The following is a 24,465-nucleotide window of genomic DNA, read 5'->3' as shown; positions in this document are numbered from 1 at the left end:
TACCTATTTTTATTTTTGACATTTACCAGTAGCTGCTGCATTTTCCACCCTAGGCTTATACTCGAGTCATTAAGCTTTCCCAGTTTTGTGTGTCAAAATTAGGGGTCTCAGCTTATACTCGGGTCGGCTTATACTCAAGTATACACGGTAATAACGTGAAAAATCCCACAAAATCTACTATTTCTATGAAGTACACTAGATAAAAAAATACACATTACGTATCCATATGACCATAATTACTTGGAGAAGATCGTTAAAGAATGCGTTGCTGAATTTTCCTGGTTGGGTAAGCTTACCATTTTTAGGGCAATTCCTTTGCCCTTCTCATTAAAACATATTCAAAACCTCCAGAATTTATTGAACAAATTTATCTGGAACAATGGTAAAGCAAGAGTTTCAAAATAGGGATTTTTGTGTACTCACGGTAAAATCCTTTTCTCCAAGCCACTCATTAGGGGACACAGAACCATGGGTGTTATGCTGCTGTCGCTAGGAGGCTGACACTAAGTTGAGACAAAAAAGTTAGCTCCTCCCCTGCAGTATACACCCTCATGCTGGCTTCCAGAGACCCAGTTCAGTGTAAAAGCAGTAGGAGATCATTAACAGACATATAACATAATATTAGAGTATAACATGTCAGAGTAGGTCAAAAACCATAAAAAAGAAAAAAGAGCCATAAGGCTAATAGGGTGGGTGCTGTGTCCCCCAATGAGTGGCTCGGTGAAAAGGATTTTACGGTGAGTACACAAAAATCCCTATTTCTCCTTCGCCACATTGGGGGACACAGAACCATGGGACGTCCCAAAGCAGTCCCTGGGTGGGAAACAATATAACCAAATAACTCCGTGTACCAACTGACTAAGTGCGCAACAGCCGCTTGCAGAATACGTCTGCCAAGGGCTGCATCCGCAGAAGATTGAGTGTGGACATTGCAGTGCTTCGAGAAAGTATGCAGGATGGACCATGTTGTGGCTTTGCAAACCTGCTCTGCTGACACCTGGTGCCGAATGGCCCAGGAAGCACCCACCGACCGAGTTGAGTGTGCCCTAATCCCCGCCGGGATAGGTCTGCCCCTGACCCGATAGGATTCTTGAATAGCAGATCGGATCTATCTGGCTATCGTGGCTTTAGAAGCAGCTAAACCCTTTCAGTGACCCTCAGGGAGCACAAAGAGGGAGTCCGATTTGTGGAAGGGGGTAGTCCTAAAAATGTACCTCCTGAGAACACTTACCACGTCCAAGGTGTGAAGGGCCTTTTCAACCCCATGTCTTGGCTGTGGGCAGAAGGAGGGAAGAATGATATCTTCAAATTCATAATTTGCATATTCCAGGTGCCTTCTGGGAGAAGCGAAGTCTCCCTAAGCTAGAAGATCGTTGGGTACAGCCGGGACCAGCTGCTTCGAAAGCATCACCAAACCGCGCGCCTTACGGCGCGCGAATTTTTGCCTGTAGGACATTATTGCAAGAGAGCTTGGCTGAGTAGATTACACAAGAAGGAAAACACACAGCAAGTCAGCAGGATCTAGGAGCAACATGGCAGATGTGACAACCTACATGGTGAGCTGCAGCATGTGCTACATGTTCACAGATCGACCAGAAGAAGAATTAAATTTCACCTGTCAGAAGTGTAGACTAGTGGCCCTTTTAGAAGAAAAGGTGCGGGGTCTGGAAGAAAGAATAGCAACTTTGAAACTCAAAGAGAATGAAGACTTTCTAGACAGAACAGAAGCATCTCTACTGGTCACAGAAGGTGCAAAAAGTGTCAGAGAACCTCCAAATGCAGATGAGTGAAAGCATGTGACCAAAAGAAGCAAGAAGACCATGGAGAAATCACCAACCACACAACTGAAGAACCGATATCAAATCTTTGTAGAGGATGAAGATGGCACACCTAAGAATGAAGCAATACCAGCAAGCAAAAAAGAAAAGGGCACACAGCAACAAGTGACAGCAAAAAGTACAGCCAAGAAGCAACGAAGAGTGGTGGTGGTGGTGGGAGACTCACTACTGAGAGGCACCGAAGCAGCCATCTGCAGACCGGACATAACTGCAAGAGAAGTATGCTGCCTTCCAGGTGCGATGATCAAGGATGTGACCGATAGGATACCAAAGCTCTTCAGCTCCAAGGACGTCCACCCATTTCTTCTGATACATGTTGGCACCAATGACACGGCAAGGAAGGACCTACCGACAATCTGCAAGGACTTTGAAGAGTTGGGGAAGAAAGTAAAGGAACTGGATGCACAGGTAGTTTTTTCTTCTATCCTTCCAGTAGACGGGCATGGCACCAGGAGATGGAACAGGATCCTTGATGCAAACAACTGGCTAAGACGATGGTGCAGACAACAAGGATTTGGATTCCTGGACCACGGTGTGAATTACTGGTATGATGGACTCCTCGCCAGAGACGGACTACACCTCAACAAACCTGGGAAACACACATTCGCCAGAAGACTCGCTACACTCATCAGGAGGGCGTTAAACTAGAAGAAGAGGGGACGGGAAGAAAAACATTAGACTCGAACAAAGACGACCCAGGAAAACATACTCAGAAGGGAGGTAAGAACATTTCTAAAACAATCCACAGTGAGGAGATTGGAACAAAACAAAATCCTCTAAACTGCATGCTCGCAAACGCCAGAAGCCTGACAAACAAGATGGAAGAACTAGAAGCAGAAATATCTACAGGTAACTTTGACATAGTGGGAATAACCGAGACATGGTTAGATGAAAGCTATGACTGGGCAGTTAACTTACAGGGTTACAGTCTGTTTAGAAAGGATCGTAAAAATCGGAGAGGAGGAGGGGTTTGTCTCTATGTAAAGTCTTGTCTAAAGTCCACTTTAAGGGAGGATATTAGCGAAGGGAATGAGGATGTCGAGTCCATATGAGTTGAAATTCATGGAGGGAAAAATGGTAACAAAATTCTCATTGGGGTCTGTTACAAACCCCCAAATATAACAGAAAGCATGGAAAGTCTACTTCTAAAGCAGATAGATGAAGCTGCAACCCATAATGAGGTCCTGGTTATGGGGGACTTTAACTACCCGGATATTAACTGGGAAACAGAAACCTGTGAAACCCATAAAGGCAACAGGTTTCTGCTAATAACCAAGAAAAATTATCTTTCACAATTGGTGCAGAATCCAACCAGAGGAGCAGCACTTTTAGACCTAATACTATCTAATAGACCTGACAGAATAACAAATCTGCAGGTGGTTGGGCATTTAGGAAATAGCGACCACAATATTGTGCAGTTTCACCTGTCTTTCACTAGGGGGACTTGTCAGGGAGTCACAAAAACATTGAACTTTAGGAAGGCAAAGTTTGAACAGCTTAGAGATGCCCTTAATCTGGTAGACTGGGACAATATCCTCAGAAATGAGAATACAGATAATAAATGGGAAATGTTTAAGAACATCCTAAATAGGCAGTGTAAGCGGTTTATACCTTGTGGGAATAAAAGGACTAGAAATAGGAAAAACCCAATGTGGCTAAACAAAGAAGTAAGACAGGCAATTAACAGTAAAAAGAAAGCATTTGCACTACTAAAGCAGGATGGCACCATTGAAGCTCTAAAAAACTATAGGGAGAAAAATACTTTATCTAAAAAACTAATTAAAGCTGCCAAAAAGGAAACAGAGAAGCACATTGCTAAGGAGAGTAAAACTAATCCCAAACTGTTCTTCAACTATATCAATAGTAAAAGAATAAAAACTGAAAATGTAGGCCCCTTAAAAAATAGTGAGGAAAGAATGGTTGTAGATGACGAGGAAAAAGCTAACATATTAAACACCTTCTTCTCCACGGTATTCACGGTGGAAAATGAAATGCTAGGTGAAATCCCAAGAAACAATGAAAACCCTATATTAAGGGTCACCAATCTAACCCAAGAAGAGGTGCGAAACCGGCTAAATAAGATTAAAATAGATAAATCTCCGGGTCCGGATGGCATACACCCACGAGTACTAAGAGAACTAAGTAATGTAATAGATAAACCATTATTTCTTATTTTTAGGGACTCTATAGAGACAGGGTCTGTTCCGCAGGATTGGCGCATAGCAAATGTGGTGCCAATATTCAAAAAGGGCTCTAAAAGTGAACCTGGAAATTATAGGCCAGTAAGTCTAACCTCTATTGTTGGTAAAATATTTGAAGGGTTTCTGAGGGATGTTATTCTGGATTATCTCAATGAGAATAACTGTTTAACTCCATATCAGCATGGGTTTATGAGAAATCGCTCCTGTCAAACCAATCTAATCAGTTTTTATGAAGAGGTAAGCTATAGACTGGACCACGGTGAGTCATTGGACGTGGTATATCTCGATTTTTCCAAAGCGTTTGATACCGTGCCGCACAAGAGGTTGGTACACAAAATGAGAATGCTTGGTCTGGGGGAAAATGTGTGTAAATGGGTTAGTAACTGGCTTAGTGATAGAAAGCAGAGGGTGGTTATAAATGGTATAGTCTCTAACTGGGTCGCTGTGACCAGTGGGGTACCGCAGGGGTCAGTATTGGGACCTGTTCTCTTCAACATATTCATTAATGATCTGGAAGCAGGTTTACACAGTAAAATATCGATATTTGCAGATGATACAAAACTATGTAAAGCAGTTAATACAAGAGAAGACAGTATTCTGCTACAGATGGATCTGGATAAGTTGGAAACTTGGGCTGAAAGGTGGCAGATGAGGTTTAACAATGATAAATGTAAGGTTATACACATGGGAAGAGGGAATCAATATCACCATTACACACTGAACGGGAAACCACTGGGTAAATCTGACAGGGAGAAGGACTTGGGGATCCTAGTTAATGATAAACTTACCTGGAGCAGCCAGTGCCAGGCAGCAGCTGCCAAGGCAAACAGGATCATGGGGTGCATTAAAAGAGGTCTGGATACACATGATGAGAGCATTATACTGCCTCTGTACAAATCCCTAGTTAGACCGCACATGGAGTACTGTGTCCAGTTTTGGGCACCGGTGCTCAGGAAGGATATAATGGAACTAGAGAGAGTACAAAGGAGGGCAACAAAATTAATAAAGGGGATGGGAGAACTACAATACCCAGATAGATTAGCGAAATTAGGATTATTTAGTCTAGAAAAAAGACGACTGAGGGGCGATCTAATAACCATGTATAAGTATATAAGGGGACAATACAAATATCTCGCTGAGGATCTGTTTATACCAAGGAAGGTGACGGGCACAAGGGGGCATTCTTTGCGTCTGGAGGAGAGAAGGTTTTTCCACCAACATAGAAGAGGATTCTTTACTGTTAGGGCAGTGAGAATCTGGAATTGCTTGCCTGAGGAGGTGGTGATGGCGAACTCAGTCGAGGGGTTCAAGAGAGGCCTGGATGTCTTCCTGGAGCAGAACAATATTGTATCATACAATTATTAGGTTCTGTAGAAGGACGTAGATCTGGGTATTTATTATGATGGAATATAGGCTGAACTGGATGGACAAATGTCTTTTTTCGGCCTTACTAACTATGTTACTATGTATTAAGGTAGAAGGATGAAACCACCTTGGGAAGAAAAGACGGAGATGGACGTAGGACCACTTTGTCCTGGTGGAAGGAAAGGAAGGGCGCAGGGCAGGACAGGGCGGCCAACTCTGAGACTCACCTGATCGAGGTTACTGCCACAAGGAAGGCGACCTTCCAGGAGAGAACAGTCAGCGAGACATCTTGCAGAGGTCCAAAAGGGGACTACTGAAGAACACTCAGGACCAAATTGAGATCCCAGGTCTCTAATAGCATTTTATAGGGGGGTACTAAGTGGGAGACCCCCTGAACAAAAGTCCTGACTTGCAAGTTAGCAGCAATCTTGCATTGGAACAACACGGATAATGCCGAGATCTGACCCTTGAGGGAACTGAGCGCCAGACCGGAATCCAAGCCGGACTGGAGAAATTCCGGAATGGAGGGAATTGAAAAAATGAGAGGAGGACGTCCACGGAGCCTGCACCATGAGAATAAGGCTTTCCAAGTGCGGTGATAGATGTGAGCGGAAGACGCCTTGCGAGCACTTATGGCGGCAATGACTTGCTAGGAGAAACCAGCTTGAGTTAGGATCCAGGTTTCAACAGCCAAGCCGTTAAATGTAGGGCCCCTGAGCTCTGGTGGTAGATCGGCCATTGGTGAAGCAGATCTGGGCGATCTGGTAGCCGCCAGGAAACGTCGGAGACGAGTTAAACTAGCTCCGCGTACCATGCGCGACATGGCCGGTCTGGGCCGACTAGGATCAAAAGAATCCCCTTCCATCTTGATTCTCCGGATAACCTTCGGTCGTAAGGGAAGCGGAGGAAACACGTACGGGAAGTGGAACCGATGCCATGGGGATATCAGTGCGTCTGCCCTGATGGCTTGGGGATCCTGAGAACGTGCTATGAAATTGGGAACTTTTGTGTTCAGTCTGGACGCAATCAGATCCACGTCCGAAGTCCCCCAGCAAAGGCAAATCTGCTGGAAGACCTCCGGATGGAGTTCCCACTCCCCCGAGGCGAGACCCTGACAGCTGAGAAAATCCGCCGCCCAGTTCTCAACGCCTAGAATGTGCACTGCAGAAATGGTGGAGCGGTTGTTCTCGGCCCAACGGAGAATGTGGGAGACGTCCCGCATCGCCGCTCTGCTGTGGGTACCCCCCTGATGGTTTATGTATGCCACCGCTGTGACGTTGTCTGATTGAATGCGAATAGGGTGACCCGCAAGGAGGAAATGGAGACATCTCAGGGCAAACCTGATCGCTCGAATCTCTAAGATGTTTATCGGAAGTCTCGACTCCCGAATCGTCCAACGCCCCTAGGCAGTGTGGTGGCAAAATACTGCTCCCCAACTGAGGAGACTGGCGTTGGTAGTCTCCACCAGCCAGTGAATTGGGAGAAAAGACCTCCCCTGGCTGAGAGATGATTCCAAAGTCCACCATTTGAGCGCTTGCCTGATCCGCGGGGACAGAGGACATGGCCGATCGAGGGATAGGGGACTCCTGTCCCAATTGTCTAGCAGAGCCTGTTGTAAGGGGCGGAGATGCAGTTGGGCGAAGGGAACCGATTCCATTGCGGCCACCCTTTTTCCCAGGATCCTCATGGCAAACCGAATGGAATGATGAAAGGGACGACAAAGCGTCCAGGTTCCCTGCTGGAGCGCTTGGGCCTTGGACCGAGGAAGCAGGACCAGCCCCTTGGACGTGTCCAGGATCATGCCTAGGAAGGAGATCCGTTGGGCTGGAACGGGGAGGACTTGTCCAAGTTTATCAGCCAGCCCAGGTGTGAAAGAGTATCAAAGGTAATGCGGACGCATGCGTCGCAGGCATGATAGACAACCTCCTGATCAAAGGTCCGTCCTAAGTATGGCAACACGACCACTCCTTGGGAGTGAAGAATGGTCATGACCGCCCCCATGACCTTTGTGAATACCCTGGGCGCGGTGGTAAGGCTGAAGGGTAAGGCCGTGAATTGAAAATGGTCCTCCTGGATGGCAAAATGCAGGAACCTTTGATGTGGCGGGAAGACTGGGATACGGAGATAAGCATCTTTGATGTCTATTGATGCTAGAAACTCTCCTCTCTCCATTGAGGAGATGACCGATCGGAGGGATTCCATTCTGAAGTGCCGGACATTTACATACTTGTTTAGGAGCTTTAGATCTTAAATAGGGCGCACAGACCCGTCCTTTTTTGGAACGACGAAGAGGTTTGAGTAAAAACCTCTGAATCTCTCGTGTTCTGGAACCCGAACAATGACCCCGTTTCGGTGGAGAGATTCGATGGCGCGGTGAAGTGCGCGAGACTGAGCTCCTGAACTTGGGAGACGAGAGGGGAAAAACCGTGCCGGAGGGAAGGCGGAGAATTCTATTTTGTAGCCAGAAGACTCCAGGTCTCTGACCCATTCGTCGTGGATGACGGAAAGCCAGACATGTTGAAAGAGAAGCAGGCGTCCGCCTACTTTGGTGGTGTCGACCGGAAAACTCCCCGAGTCATTGTGAAGGAAATATGGAGGGCCTGGATCCCCTGGTTCGGGGTTGCCTAGGCTTACCTCGCCAGGACTGATTCGGCCTGTATAAGGGCCGAGGGTCTCTCTCTGTACGTGGAGATCGTTCTGATCTGGACAAGGCTGTGGAGGTGGACCAGAATGGGCTACTGCGAAAGGGCCGGAAGCGAAAATGTTGCTGACGCTGAAAAGCAGTCGTAGGCCTGTGCTGCGGGAGGAATTTGCTTTTCCCTCCCGTTGCATCGGAAATAAGCTGGTCTAATTTTTCTCCAAACAGACGTCCGCTCTGAAAAGGCAGAGAAATCAAAGACTTTTTAGAAGAGGAATCCGCGCGCCACTCTCTAAGCCATAGTGCTCTCCTAAAGGTGACGGCGTTTCAGGCAGCAATTGCAGCACAGTTTGCTGCATCTAAAGACGCATACATCACATAGTCTCCAGCCATAGCAATTTGATTGGCGAGATCCGCCGCCTCAGACGGAAGAGCCTGGTCCTGAATGGATTTTGCAAGGGCATCTGCCCAGAAAACCATTGCTTTTGCGACCCATGCCGCAGCGAAGGAAGGGCATAGAGAGGAACCTGAGGCTTCATATACTGAGCGAGCCAGGGAATCTATTTGACGTTCTGTGGGATTTTTAATCGAAGCCCCATCAGGTAGTGATAAAAGCGTTTTGGTAGCCAAACGCCACACCGGAGGATCCACTAGTGGAGGTTTCGTCCAATCTTTGACAAGATCTGCGAAAAAGGGATACTTTGTTACCAGGTCCTTTTTTCCCGTAAAGCGCTTTTCCGGTCGATCCCTGTTTCGCCGGACTATATCTAAAAAATCTGGGTGAGAGGCGAACACCCTATGGGATCGCTTGGTTCTTTTAAAAGATACCGCATGATCAGGAGCCGAATTAGGGTCATTATCAACCTTTAGCGCGTGATTGACGGCTTCAATGAGGTAGTCCGCAGTCGACTAAAACTCCGGAGAATCCGGGTCCAAGGATGCCTCAGGCTCATATTCGGAGTCATGTTCGCTGCGAGCCCCTGGAGAGGGTGAGCGAGAAGTGGAGCTACCAGAGACTGAATGGCATGAATGCTCAGGAGAGGTAGTGCGGATCCGTTTTTTGGATGTCTGTACCTCCTTCAGGTGAGAGCGGCCCCGGCTGGCCGATGATTCCCCTGTAAGGGAGGGGTCTCTTAACACAGGTAGACAAGTGCCCTGCTCCCCAGAGGGGTCATGAAGGGAATCAATCGCTTTTGCCAATGAAGCCATGGATTGTGACAGTGACGAGGTCCACTCGGGGGGGTGGGGGCTAGATATACTGGGGTCGATAGTGGCGGAGGGCCCCTGAGCACATTGGGCATCACAGGTTGAGCAGAGAGGGGAGCTTTGAGGCCGAGGGAGAGGAGCCTGGCAGGTGGTACACGCAGTAAAAAAGGTGGTATGTACCTTTGTAGTCTTATTAGCCCTTGACTGTGACATGATGTACCCCAATATAAGTAAAAACACTGCTAGTGGAAGCGATGTGGGGTAAAGCTGCAGGGAAGACCGGCTTCCAGGAGTGCTGACATGGTGCAGAAGGCAGCCAGAGCTGCTGTGCAGTGGGGGAAGATGGCTGCCGAGAGCTGGGAAGTAGTCTCGCAAGGAGCGAGAAGCGCCAGGTCTGGGGGCAGAGCCGCAAGAGTGATGCGAGCGGTGGGCGGAACCTATCGGGATGCGGCCCGCACTAGGCCGAAGCCAGGGACTAAATTTATGGCTTCGGCCGGCGCGCCCCCGCGGACCGCCGGGAAAGATGCCGCGGAGCCCTGTGGAGTCCGTGCCGCTATGGAGCCCTCCAATGACCGCCGGAAAACGACCCCTCACGGGTGGCACTTACCCCGATATGAAAGGGATTGCAGATGCAGCAGGTCAAAGCTGTGCCCGGGGTAGTTAGGAAGGTGCAGGGTTGGGGGAGCCTCCATCCACTTAAAAGGGGGGTGGAGAGGAACCGTCCGCCTCCTTTCATCATCCGCTTTTTTTCAGTGGTGATGCAGTGGGGGCTGTACGGACGCCACGATGGAGGGTGCCTCTGAGCATCCGAGGGTATAACCTGGTGGGCAGGGCAAAATGTTCGGCAATAGGCCTGGCTGCAGAAGAGGATACGTGGAGGTGACACTCCATGTGCTCGTCTGTTAAGGGAGGGGGGAGATTGATGCCCTTGAAGGGGCCCGTCGTCCTTAAAAACAGCCCAGGCAGTGGCATCCCACGTCGCAGGAGAGGATACGGAGAGGCGACACTCTCCGTGCTCGCCTGTTGTTGGTTCGGGGAGATCGGAGCCTTGCAAGGTTCCGTCGTCCCTTCATCCGGGTAAAAAATTAAATAGTAAAAAATCAAAAAATAAGAAATATTCTGGTCTGAATAGCAGACCCTGTGTGCCTCCTACGGACACTAAGCTTGAACTGGGTCTCTGGAAGCCAGCATGAGGGTGTACACTGCAGGGGAGGAGCGAACTTTTTTTGTCTCAACTTAGTGTCAGCCTCCTAGCGACAGCAGCATACACCCATGGTTCTGTGTCCCCCAATGTGGTGAAGGAGAAAACAACCTTAATGAAAAGCAAATCCTCAGGGGGTTTTGGACTCCATAATTTGAATGTGTATTATTATACCAATCTTGTTAAACAAAGTCAGGCTTGGTTCAAAAAGGACTGCTCTGCCGCCTGGGTAGATCACGAACAAGTGAAAAGTCTCCGCTTCATTCTCTATTAATAACCTTTTTACTAAACTCTATACCGGAGTCTCAAACTGTTCTGCCTCCCTCTCAGCTTGGAAAAAGTTTGCAAATATTCCAAATAGAACTTCTAGATATGACCAACTAAAAAAAATTACCTTTGGAGATAATAAATATGATAACTAACCAAAATATCCTCTTATCCTGGAAAGAACTTGTACATTTTTATTTAATTTTAATTCAAGATGGTAATCATTTTCTTCCTTTTATACAACGTAAACTAAAATAGAAAGTTCCCGACACAGATTTGATATATTCTATATATTATGTTCACAGATAAGCAATTGGTATAGATCTAAAAGAAATCATTTCCTATTGAAAGCTGGAAAAAAGCGATTTCCTTGTCATGCACATCTAACCTCAGTGCCTCTCTTCAGGAAGCATTTTTTAAGATGTTATAAAGTTGGTATTTAACCCCCAATAGATTGGCTAAAGCCTTTATGAATCTTACACCTCTTTGCTGGAGAAGATGCGGAAATAAAGGGACTTGATCCATATTTTCTGGTATTGCTCTAAAGCCCCGAGTTTTTAGAGTGACATTTCCACTTTAATAAAAAAAAAAGTTACTGGTAGCAACGTTATAATCACCCCGCAATTAACTCTTCTTTCTCATATTAACTCAGAATATAGATTTATTGTAATACACATTTTCTCAGTGGCTAAAAAAGCTATAGCTTTAAATTGGATAAGAGCTCCTATTCCTACACTTCAGGATATAATAGAGAAAAGGTCATTACACAATTCTTACGAGCATAGATTAGCAATTGTTAATAACACTTTGGAAATATACTTATTTAAATGGAAACCACGGCTTACATTTTTGGAAAAATTATCAGGCTAACAACCTACTAGTAAGTGATGAGCGAGAATACTCCTTGCTCGGGTGGTCTCCGAGTGTTTTGGCGTGCTGGGGGATTTAGTTTTCGTTGCCTCAGCTGCATGATTTGCGACTGTTAGACAGCCTGAATACATGTGGGGATTTCCTGTTTGTTAGGGAATTCCCGCATGTACTCAGTGTGTCTACAAGTTACTAATCATACAGCTGAGACGAGGAAAACAATCTCCGAGCACGCCAAAATACTCAGAGATCACCCAAACAACAATGCAACTCGCCCATCACTACCTACTAGTCTTGTTTTTTTTTTTGTGTTCTGTAATTTTTGCAGTGCCGCTGTAAGTCATTTCATAACAACTATATCTCCTTTTTTTTTCTTCTAAGATTTTGTTTACCTTTTCCCTTTGTCCCTCCTTTTCGCCCTTCCCCTCTCATTTCTTTACTTTTCCCTCCCCACTATCCTTTAGGGTATCAAGATCTATATATTAATACTAATCCCTGATTTACCCTAATGTCTCCCTTTGGTAAATAGTTAAAAATTTGATAATAAACATTTAAACAAAAAAATATGTTGCAAGGAAATATGGAAATTAAATGTAACCTAAAAGAATGCTAAAATGTTACATTTTTCCCATGTAAAAAAACAAAGTTTCCTAACAGCCACATCACTGAAAAAATGTAAAAAATGATGGCTGATGGAGAGGAGAGGCAAAATTGGTGGTGGTGGTGGGGAAGGCAATCTTGCCTTGCGCAGGCGTGTACTATGGAGGACAGAGAATGAACTTCAATCCAATATTGCAGCCAGCATGCAGCCAGCGGGTAAGGAAAGGGTGAATCAAACACCCAAAAACCCCACCCCTATGGCTGAAGATTGTTCCCTCCAAATTCAGGTGACAGAGTCCCTTTAATTAGACCCACAGGTCTGCTCAGTAAAGGGTTAAACTTATGCGCATGGGGGGCATTTGGGGCCACTAGCTAAATATCCCATTTAAAAACAGCTAGTTTAAGGGTACCGTCACACAGTGGCACTTTTGTCGCTACGACGGTACGATTCGTGACGTTCCAGCGATATCCATACGATATCGCTGTGTCTGACACGCAGCGGCGATCAGGGACCCTGCTGAGAATCGTACGTCGTAGCAGATCGTTTGGAACATTCATTCGTCGCTGGATCTTCCGCTGTCATCGCTAGATCGGTGTGTGTGACACCGATCTAGCGATGCGTTCGCTTGTAACCAGGGTAAACATCGGGCTAAAAAGCGCAGGACCGCACTTAGTAACCCGATGTTTACCCTGGTTACCAGCGTAAATGTAAAAAAAAAAAAACAGTACATACTTACATTCCGGTGTCCGTCAGGTCCCTTGCCGTCTGCTTCCCACACTCACTGACTGCCGGCTGTAAAGTGAAAGCAGAGCACAGCGGTGACGTCACCGCTGTGCTTTCACTTTACGGCTGGCAGTCAGTGAGTGCGGGAAGCAGACGGCAAGGGACCTGACGGACACCGGAATGTAAGTATGTACTGTTTGTTTTTTTTACGCTTGTAACCAGGGTAAACATCGGGTTACTAAGCGCGGTCCTGCGCTTAGTAACCTGATGTTTACCCTGGTTACCCGGGGACCTCGGCATCGTTGGTCGCTGGAGAGCTGTCTGTGTGACAGCTCTCCAGCGACCACACTACGACTTACCAACGATCACGGCCAGGTCGTATCGCTGGTCGTGATCGTTGGTAAATTGTATAGTGTGACGGTACCCTTAGGCCTCTTTCACACTTCCGTCTTTTACAATCAGTCACAATCCGTCAAAATGTTGAAAGGACGAATCCTGTGCAGATTGTAAAAAACGGGTGCACTGGGTCCGTTTTTTTGACGGATCCGTCAAGATTATGTGCACGTGTTGTGTATGCGTCTTCGTCTCGTTTTTCCGCTGAGAAAACAAATACACAACACAACCCAGGTTAAAAAAAAAATAAAAAATTGTGACATTCTTACCTTCCGGCGTCCCCTGCAGCCTTCCCGATGCTCGTCGGGAAGGCCGCGGGGGATGCCGGAAGGTAAGAATATCACAATTTTTTATTTTTTTAATTATTTTTAACAGAGAGAGAGAGCGCGAGAGAGAATTTCCCTGATGGGAAATTCTTCCACGCACGCTCAGTTTCAAAAGACGGCATCCGTTGCTGGATTCCTGGTTTTGACAGTCAGCGACAGATCCTGCGGACAGCAACGGACAGCGCAGGATCCATCGCTGAACGATTTTCTGACGTACAGAAAAAACGTTCCTCTGTGCGTTGTCTCCGCCCGACAGACAGCAATTTTACGACGGATCCAGTGCACGACGGATGAAACGGAAGACCATCTGTCACAATCCGTCGCTAAGGCTACGTTCACATTAGCGTTGCGCGCCGGCGACGCAACGCACGACGCTCAAAAAACGCTGCGTTTTGCGACGCGTGCGTCGTTTTTTGACGAAAATCGGACGCACGAAAAATGCAACTTGTTGCATTTTCTTGCGTCCGACGCTAGCGTCGGAAACGACGCACGTGTCGAAAAACGCAACCAAAAAAATGCACGCGTCCCCTATGTAAAACATAGGGGCGCGTCGCCGCTGCGTCGCCGACGCAACAGCGACGCACATTAGCGGAACGCTAATGTGAACGTAGCCTAATACAAGTCTATGGGAAAAAAACAGATCCAGCAGAAACATTTGCTAGATCTGTTTTTTTTTTCACAAAATGACGGATTGTGACGGAAAAAGACGGAAGTGTGAAAGAGGCCTTAGGACAATGGCGTCTTTCCATCCACTATACACTTGTAGCACTGCTGTATCTTACCTGTGGCCGGTCAGAGACGTATTTAGCACAGTGGCGGATCAGACGTATGGCTTCCATGCTGGTGTCCGGGAATGCTGCATTACATGCAAATTCAGACAGACATTTTACTGCATCTTGAAAAGAATCAATGGTGGCGGGAAAATGTTTTTCAAACACGAGAGCTGTGGGAAGAAAAAGAAGGGACGCACTGAATACATATTCCCGCCATTACGATTACAAGTCACAAAAATAAAAAAAAACAAAAACAGATCTTAGAAATAATTGCAGGCTTGGCGTACTCTTCTGTCTGTAAGCAGCACAAGGATGGAAGAACGCAAGAAGTGGTGGGCAAGTGGAAAGGAGTAATACTGCAGGATCAGACTGCACAGGCTTGGTCTCCAGCCTGTATCGTGGAAACGGGAAAATATTTGTAATATTTCAATAATTTGCTTCATTTTTTACCGTAGATGCACGTGGCCTTCAGAAACCTCTGAATTTTCAGTATCATTAGAAAACTGGGACACCACACTGAAATCCATGGTGGGTGGCGTAGAATGAACGTGAAGAGATTTTTTCTTGGAAGGGTTTTCTCAACATCATAAATGGTTAAAATTGCAATTTGCTTGTAAAAACAAGAAACACTGAAGTTTTCTTATTATAAATTCTCCATTCTGAAGAACAGAAGAATTTTAAATTGTATTTACTGCCTGTTGCCTTGGTTACCTACCACCACTGTAGTCTATCAGCGGTGGCCAGTCTCCTAGGTAAGGAGTTCAGTGCTTGTGAGCTCTTTTCTATAGAGCTTGTAAGCGCTGCTCTGAATCTAGCGCTTTTCTGGTGCTTCTTAGGCAAAGCTGCTTTTGCTTGCTGCAACGTAGAGTGCACAAATAAGGTCAGCAGCGCCACCACGCGACTACTCCACAATATCAATCATGCGCGCATTGTTTCTCCAGGACAGCAGAAGGCCGGGAGGCTGGGGAACAATACATTCCTGGAGATTGAAGATGAGAATAACAGTTTAAAAAGGCTCTGCAATTTGCTGAAAAAATTTGAGATCAATACCTTGTTAACAAAAAAAAATCCCAGAGCTCCCATGAATTTGCCACTGTTTCCATTTTGCGTGGTGTCACTCTATTCCAGAGATATTCAAATTTGATGCTTTTGGAGCACTGTATGTGAAATCTCTGCTTGTAGTGCAACTTCTCAGAGGAAGTGCGCTTTCATCCTTCCGTCCCAGAGAACGCCTAACACAACTTGACAGCTGATCAAGAAGTCTAGTAGTCTCAGACGCTGACAACCTGGATGCGGGAGGGAGTAGTGAAAGTGTACACACCCCCACCTCCTGAAAAGACTCTGCTTGTAATGCATAGTTCAACTGGGATTTTTTTCCAGAGATTTCACATACTGTGCTTCAAAAGCAACAAATGTGAATATATCTGCAACGGAGAGATGTTGTGCAATTTGGAAAGATCAGTAAAATAAGGGGAGCTCAGACTATTTTATAAAACAAAAAGGCAATATTTTTTAGCAAGTTACAGGTGATCTTTACACGGTAGTGCTGATAGTCTGTTTTAACCATAATATAGTCACAGTTGCCCATTTGAGGAGCAGACACTTTGTGGAGAGACATTCTCTCGGTTTACAGCTGACCTTAAGTTTACTGTAACTATATGTAAGGAGTAGTGATGAGCGAGTATGCTCGTTACTTGGGTTTTCTGAGCATGCGCGGGTGTTCTCCGAGTATTTTGGGCGTGCTCGTATATTATGTTTGTGTCCCGCGCAGCTGCACGATTTGCGAGTGTTAGACAACCTGAACACATGCACGGATTGCCTGTTTGTTAGGGAATCCCCTCATGTATGCAGGCTGTCTAGCAGCCACAAATCATGCAGCTGCGGAGACACAAACAATCTACGAGCACGCCCCAGATACTCGGAGAACACCGTAGCATGCTTGGAAAACCCGAGTAACAAGCACACTCACTCATCAGTAGTAAGGAGCACAAGCTCACCACGATTGATGGAGCGGGGAAAGCGGGGGGAACAATATGGAGGGCAGGAAGAGAGTCTATAATTCTTGATGTTTCACTTTTCAATTTTGACAAGTCACATTAACTGCTATATGCAGAGGCTAGAGAGACATTTCTGGTTATATATCCATTTAAATGAGCAGAAAATAAAGAAATTTAACTATTCCTGTGCCACATGCAAGCTACTCTCCAAGTGTCCAGGGAGCGTGTCTTCAGTGGTAACCCCTCCTATCTAGGTCTGAATCATTGTCTGTCTCGGGCTATACACAAAGGTCCTGAGATGTCTCCTGCCCCATACAGAGGCCTACTGACAGGTATTCTTTACACCTCTAGTGTCTCATTAGCACAAATCTAAGGACAATGTTATTGTATCAAATGTACAAATCTCCATGAAATGTCACATATAGACACCAAACCGATACTCACTGACTATGTGCCCAGTGGTCTGGAAGGCGAGCTCCACTATGCTTTCATCCTGGTCTGATGCAGCCAAGTGAAAAACGGAGAATATGTTTTTCCAACCTGAGCGAATGTTAGCAGCTTGGGAGTTTACCATCTGTGCAATACAGCGGACAACCATGTCCCGGATGGTCGGTGACCTTAACAGAAAGAACACAGATTACATGAGAGCGCTGCTTCAAGCCATGGGATATACATTATGTGTGCACCATCAAGGATATACAGTCCAGCAAGAAGAAAGAGATCAAAAGCCTTCTCCATTAACCCATGAGTGACTGGAGACATGTCCGCAGGCACATTAGTAATGCATATATGGGAAGGATTGGGCATGTGCTATATTATTCTGATATAGAATTACAGTAGCGGAAAACTTTACTCTATTGCTCTTTAGGACACATGAAAAGGTTACTAGTAGATCGCCGTCATCGCTGTATGCTATCCATTTATAAGACTAACACACTGGATTAAGATCTAATGTGCTACTAAAAGACCATGTTAAAAGGGAATGTATCAACAGGATCCTTCCCCCCAAAATACTATACATATCTACATGTAGCTCTTTCATGGCAACACCTTTACATGGCCAGTCCATTCCTCCATTACTGAAAAATCAGAGTGTGAACTGATATGAATATGTTAGGTCTGAAGCCTGTGTCCCTCCAGGGAAAAAGAGCCAGAGGCTTCAGATCTACCATAGCACTTTAGTCTCATTCGCATATCAATAATTTCTCAGTAAGAGACCGGCCATGTAAAGGTATTGCTGGACTTTTCTTTCAAAGAGCTACATGTGCATATAAATAGTTTGGGGTGTGAAATCCTGCTGACAGATTCCCTTAAAGATTGGGGGGCTACATGTTTACAGGGGATGTGAGGTCACATTGCTACAGTACAACTAATCACAGTGCCTGTAGCCTCGGTGTGACTTGCAAGCTGCCTCCTTTGTGAGGAAACAGAAACCCAAACCGGATGGGCGGTATTTGGAGTCAGTCGCTCTGGCGTGCAAGCGCTAAATTGACAACCACTATTGGCCATTATCGGAACATGTGACCGGAATACCATATTATATATATATATATATATACACAGACCAAAAGTTTGGACACACATTCTCATTTAAAGGTTTTTCTGTATTTTCATGACTATGAAAATTGTAAATTCACACTGGAGGCATCAAAACTATGAATTAACACATGTGGAATTATATGCCTAACAAAAAAGTGTGAAATAACTGAAAATAGGTCTTATATTCTAGGTTCTTCAAAGTAGCCACCTTTTGCTTTGATGACTGCTTTGCACACACTTTGCATTCTCTTGATGAGCTTCAAGAGGTAGTCACCGGAAATGGTCTTCAACGATCTTGAAGGAGTTCCCAGAGATGCTTACCACTTGTTGGCCCTTTTGCCTTCACTCGTCCAGCTCCAGCTCAACCCAAACCATCTCGATTGGGTTCAGGTCTGGTGACTGTGGAGGCCAGGTCATCTGGCGTAGCACCCCATCACTCTCCTTCTTGGTCAAATAGCCCTTACACAGCCTTGAGGTGTGTTTGGGGTCATTGTCCTGTTGAAAAATAAATGATGGTCCAACTAAACGCAAACCGGATGGAATAGCATGCCGCTGCAAGATGCTGTGGTAGCCATGCTGGTTCAGTATGCCTTCAATTTTGAATAAATCCCAAACAGTGTCACCAACAAAGCACCCCCACACCATCACACCTCCTCCTCCATGCTTCACGATGGGAACCAGGCATGTAGAGTCCATCCGTTCACCTTTTCTGCGTCGCACAAAGACACGGTGGTCGGAACCAAAGATCTCAAATTTGGACTCATCAGACAAAAACACAGATTTCCACTGGTCTAATGTCCATTCCTTGTGTTCTTTAGCCCAAACAAGTCTCTTCTGCTTGTTGCCTGTCCTTAGCAGTGGTTTCCTAGCAGCTATTTTACCATGAAGGCCTGCTGCACAAAGTCTCCTTTTAACATTTGTTGTAGAGTTGTGTCTGCTGCTAGAACTCTGTGTGGCATTGACCTGGTCTCTAATCTGAGGTGCTTTTAACCTGAGGCTGATTTCTGAGGCTGGTGACTCAGATAAACGTATCCTCAGAAGCAGAGGTGACTCTTGGTCTTCCTTTCCTGGGTCGGTCCTCATGTGAGCCAGTTTCTTTGTAGTGCTTGATGGTTTTTGCAACTACACTTGGGGACACTTTCAAAGTTTTCCCAATTTTTCGGACTGACTGACCTTCATTTCTTAAAGTAATGATGGCCACTCGTTTTTCTTTACTTAGCTGCTTTTTTCTTGCCATAATACAAATTCTAACAGTCTATTCAGTATGACTATCAGTTGTGTATCCACTAGACTTCTGCTCAACACAAATGATGGTCCCAACCCCATTTATAAGGCAATAAATCCCACTTATTAAACCTGACAGAGCACACGTGTGAAGTGAAAACCATTTCCGGTGACTACCTCTTGAAGCTCATTAAGAGAATGCCAAGAGTGTGCAAAGCAGTCGTCAAAGCGAAATGTGGCTACTTTGAAGAACATAGAATATGAGACATATTTTCACATGTTTCACACTTTTTTGTTAAGTATATAATTCCACATGTGTTAATTCATAGTTTTGATACCTTCAGTGTGAATTTACATTTTTCATAGTCATGAAAATACAGAAAAATCTTTAAATGAGAAGGTGTGTCCAAACTTTTCGTCTGTACTGTGTGTGTATATATATATATATATATATATATATATATATATATATATATATATATATATATATATATATATATATATATATATATATATATAGGCATTCCCTCTCTGTATCTGTGACCAAACTACAACATTACTTTTCTTGTGAGATTATTCATCTCTTTATACCCTGACCTGATCCGTGTCCTATCATTCCGAATATTTACTGATTCTGATATCTACCAATTATTGTTACTGTAAAATGTAAATTTGTTGGGATTTCACTAAATATTATATTTTCTTAGCTATCCTGACTCCTGCTGGCTTTCTATGAAGGCGCTGACCGGGTGCAATCTGAGCAGCACCCCACTGCGGTCTTATGTCATGTGGCCACAGTTCAGTGCTTAGCCTTCCACTAATCCCGGTTATACCCAAACCCAAATGTTATATTAAGTCATGTGGACATGATATAGTGGTTCCTTGTCTGAGAACCCAGAGGAAGTGGAAAATCAGCAAATGATGACTGGAGGGTCACAGTATGTCAGCTCAACACTACGAAAGAAATTAAATAAGGAAGGTAACGCAAACCCACCGATTTCGTTTCATAATGTGCTCAAACGGCCTTAGGAAATCTTTCTGGAAGCGGAAATTTGCAAGTTCCCCTTTTTCTAAAAATTTCATAGAAAGTTGTCTTAAGGAATCTACTGCAAAGATGGCAACATCCTCATTAGGGTTGCAACCAACCTTAAAAAAAAGAGAAATTGTATTAAAATGCATTTAAAATATTGTGATCTTATAATATTGTGCTGTGTGACAAATGCAAAATGCTGAGAGGTGCCAGCAGAGGGCGCTGCATTGTAGCCACAGCACAGTGTGGAGGCAAATGTGAGCTTTACACCGCATTCACACGCTCAGTATTTCTAAGCCAAAACCAAATACTGACAGCGGGTCCGTGGCCCAAAGGGATTGTCTAGTCAAACTACGAGCCTGCAGTTAGTCTGTGAATCCTTGCATTGTGCGCATTGCATGCTGTGAGGATTCACCGATGCCGGGGTCCAAAGCAGAGATCACGTGACTCCAAGTATGTAATACGCACACGCCACATTCTGACTAGACTGTTTCCGGCCACACTCAATGCACTTGCATTGAACGAGGCGGCGGCCATCTACTGGGAATGTGTCCAGGAGGAAGCATGTCGTATACCTGCCGTCACACGGCTGCAGCTCCTGATGACAGATAGTCCTCACAGCGCACAGTGCGCACAATGTCAGGATTCACAGGTCTGCAGTCACACAGAGTGACTGCAAACTTGTAGTTTAAGACCGGACAACCCATATAAAGCACCATTCCGGCGTCATTTTTATATTTCACCTCTGGAGTGATGTCACAAAAGCATATACCCTGACTCTAGTAATAGAATTACGAGATCCAGGGTTCTACTATTCCTGGTGTCGCTCCGGTATCGCACCGCCATCTTGTGACCGCAGTATCTGACTGACCGGAAGTCAGAGGTAATGGTCACAAGCTTTCAGAGCATGTCTATGAGAGCCGCATTCTGGTTCTCATAGATATACACTGGAGCGGCACAGGTAATAGATCTAGACGGTGGCTGGTAAATATTTTTCTAGGGGAAGGGAACTAACATTAGTGAGAAGACTCCAGCGGTAAAATAAAAAAAAATTAAAAAAACACGCTGGAGCAAAGCTTTAAAGAAAACCAGTCAGCTACAAAAATGCTATTTATCTGAAGATATTGTGGCAATCTGAAGGTAAACCGTGTTCAATCATGTCTGGCACCCCGCACCTTGACTGACAGCCTGCCCTGCACACACATGCACCGATAACCCGGCTAGCCTCAGGGCAGCGCTTACAAGCTCAGCACACACAAGCTTTTAGTTACTGAACATGTTTGGGCACCAGAGGTTGCAGTAAGGTTTAAAACTGAACAAAAGAAGTATACAAAACTACAAAAATATTACTGTTTTCTGCCAAAAATGGCTCCATAATGTCCAGTATTGCAGCTGAGCTCCAATGAAGTAAATAGTACTGAGCTGCAACAATGTACGCAACCCATGGACCGGCATTGTGCAGGTTCCTGTACTCTAGGGGGTCATTAATATCAGATCGTTAGGGGGGGGGGGGGGGGGGGGGAGTCTGACTCTTGGGACTGACTGATCAGCTGTTCGGCCAGATTTTATAGAATTGGACACGATATCAATGCCAAAGTAGTGGATGACCTCCAACGCTAAATGTACGGTTGTGTAAAAACAATGTGCACAATGTTACTCTTACCTTATTAAAATGATCTCCGATAACCTCCCATATCCTGGACCACTGGAGTCTGATCCGCCCCATGTTGTAGTAAGATATCTCTACAATTTTCTGTAAGCTAAACATACGTGGGTGTGTGGGGGACACCAGTTCATCCATTGAAACTGCACAAAGCCAGCGCACAAAATCCACTGCAAGCATAGAATGGGGTCAATTTAATGCTGTACAACAAGTGCAACTGTGAACTGATACAATGGTGAACGCAAGAGGCGGGACTGGGGTGGAGAAGAAGAATAGAGGTCACAAAGATGGTGGGTTCTGGCCATGAACTACTTACCTATAGCATTGCCATCCAGCCTGGTGGATCCAGTGAATATTCTGCAAAGAGATGTATTGCATGTTACACTCTGCACGTCATTTATTAGCAACCGAAAAATAGCTTACCCTGCAAAGGTCAAGCATTGCACCACCCTGGTAACATTCCCAGTAACATGGATAGTGTGAGATTTAAAAACAAACAAAACATGGCATCTTTCATCTTTTTGTGTCGGCATGTGACCATAGCCGAGTGTGAATGAGGATAGCTAACTGCTCATTTCAATAGTGAGGCCAGCCCCCTCTGCCTATACACTGGCTGTGATAGAGAAGGGGGCAGGCTTAGCACATTTACACACAGCCCTGGTCACATGTCCATAGAGGGAAACCGGTCACCAGACGAGTACCAGTCAGGACTTGCATGGTCTTAGTAATACCTGTAGTTTAGGGGAACCCCTTCAGATCAGAACTACTGGTATATTAAGAACTTGCATAATTTACCGATTTAAGCACATTCAAAAGGGACTGTCCTATAAAACAACATCAATTACTTAACCGCATAAGTGATAAATGTATGATTACCGGGGGTCTGATCACTGGGACCCCACAGATTGCTAGAACAGAAGCTCCAAAGTCCTCTGACTGGAGCAGTAGTGAGCACGTGTGACCTCATGAGTCTACCGGACTGGTGGTCGCACATGCTCAGTAATTCTCCATTCATACAGTGGACTTTGAGCACCCTGTTTTTGTAAGCGGTGGGCCCTCAGCGATCATACATTTGTCATGTCTCCGGTGGATAGGTGATCGTGTTTATGGAACAATCCTATATAAAAGTACATTTCCATTAAATTCCCTCTTGAGGGTCTGCGTCCTCACTTCTCACAACCTGACTAATCAGCTACAGACTAAATCGCTGAACACCCTTGGTAAACCCTGCCAGTCCTAACCTGTGCTGCCCCGGAGCCCATTATCAGCAGTGGCTTCCTAGTAAGCGGAAATCATTTGGAAAATGAAACATTAAAAGTCAGGAAAGCCTGACCCGACGTTTGATGCCAAGTCATGCGGAAAATCTCCTCTGTCTTTACGGAGTCGGGCCACTCTCTGACAGGCAGAGCTGGAAAGGTCGAGGAGCGGGAAGTGTTACTGTGACGCTAGCACTCGCGGAGCTTTCGCACAGTGCGCGCTCTCTGGCCTCTTCCTGACACACTTACAAAATGTTCCTACAAGCTTGTGCGCAGCCATCTGGAAAATCCAGTCCTGATGAAAGATTCATTTGTGATAAATATTACAGTGAAGCTGTAATAAGTCTGCAGACGTCAATGGGTAATGGGCATAAATAATGGGGACAGCTCATTTAGGAGCTAGTGACAGATGCCGTATGTCGGGACTCTTGGTAACGGGCTTTATTCACTCTGGTTTTGCCTCTTTTTACAGCTAAAGCTACAGACTACTAAAACAGTAACACTTTATAGCTGGGTTCAATAGTCATTTTCTGGCATTGCAGTTCAGACACGGCAGGGGCACATTTATAAGATTATCTCAGCACAGGAACATTTTATTTTTAAACACATCTAATTGTGGAAATTATTCTTCTTCCAAGATTTATTGATTAAAAAGTACTTTCTTGGTGGGAAAACCTCATTAACATTTTTTTTGCTTGCATGAGAAAAGAATATGTTTTTCTACCTCATTAGGACACAGTAGTAATGATACAATGATCTGCCAGACAGCGAGAGCAGCAGAGTTCTCCTTATATCATGCTCCATCCGGGGACATTGGTTTATATACCCTAATTTAATGGCGAATGCTCCTACCATACATACCTGTCCACAGCCACCACCACACTTTGAGAGCTGGTCTCCCCTATGGATTCCTGGATACTTGCCATCTGCTTCCAGTCAACATTTCCACCAACTTTTAAAGGAAAAAGAAAAATGATTAGGTTCAGCTCACACGGCTACATCCCACAGAGCGGACACTCGCCTAGGCCAAGAGTTGGAGTATATAGTCCAAAATGAGATATAAAATGATTCTAGTCATGATGAGACATACAAGGCAACAACATAAAACATGTATCAAAGAACAAAGTAATGGAAATCAGAGAGCGGGTATAAAAGAGGGAGAGCGTAAGTGTTACAAATATGGGTTAGAACAGGGAGAGCGTAAAAAAAATTGATTAAAGCTTTAGATAAAGTAACAGTGCAGCATAGTAGTAAGGAGCGGTGTATGGAGCCGTTCAAGAAGGAGTAAGGTCATATTAAATGGTTAGATCCTGAATCCCACTACCAGCAACACACCTATCAGTAAAAGGTTCTTACT

The 24,465-nt window shown here is 45.2% G+C and overlaps 1 protein-coding gene across 2 annotated transcripts in view; it reads right to left on the bottom strand.

The window, feature by feature from the left end:
- ARFGEF1 (ARF guanine nucleotide exchange factor 1) overlaps positions 1-24,465 on the bottom strand; it is a 231,009-nt gene that overhangs the window by 33,285 nt on the left and 173,259 nt on the right. For both annotated transcript variants that reach the window (XM_069731468.1, XM_069731469.1), the window contains exons 23-28: positions 23,970-24,060; positions 22,169-22,209; positions 21,853-22,022; positions 20,154-20,305; positions 16,841-17,013; positions 14,409-14,569 (exon numbers count right to left, since the gene is read on the bottom strand). In XM_069731468.1, the coding sequence (XP_069587569.1) occupies positions 14,409-14,569; positions 16,841-17,013; positions 20,154-20,305; positions 21,853-22,022; positions 22,169-22,209; positions 23,970-24,060 (788 nt within the window). The remainder of the gene's footprint in view (positions 1-14,408; positions 14,570-16,840; positions 17,014-20,153; positions 20,306-21,852; positions 22,023-22,168; positions 22,210-23,969; positions 24,061-24,465) is intronic.

The sequence above is a fragment of the Ranitomeya imitator genome, chromosome 6, assembly GCF_032444005.1.
Source record: "Ranitomeya imitator isolate aRanImi1 chromosome 6, aRanImi1.pri, whole genome shotgun sequence".
Classification (NCBI taxonomy): Eukaryota; Metazoa; Chordata; class Amphibia; order Anura; family Dendrobatidae; genus Ranitomeya; species Ranitomeya imitator.
This window is presented reverse-complemented; position numbering and strand designations above follow the sequence as displayed.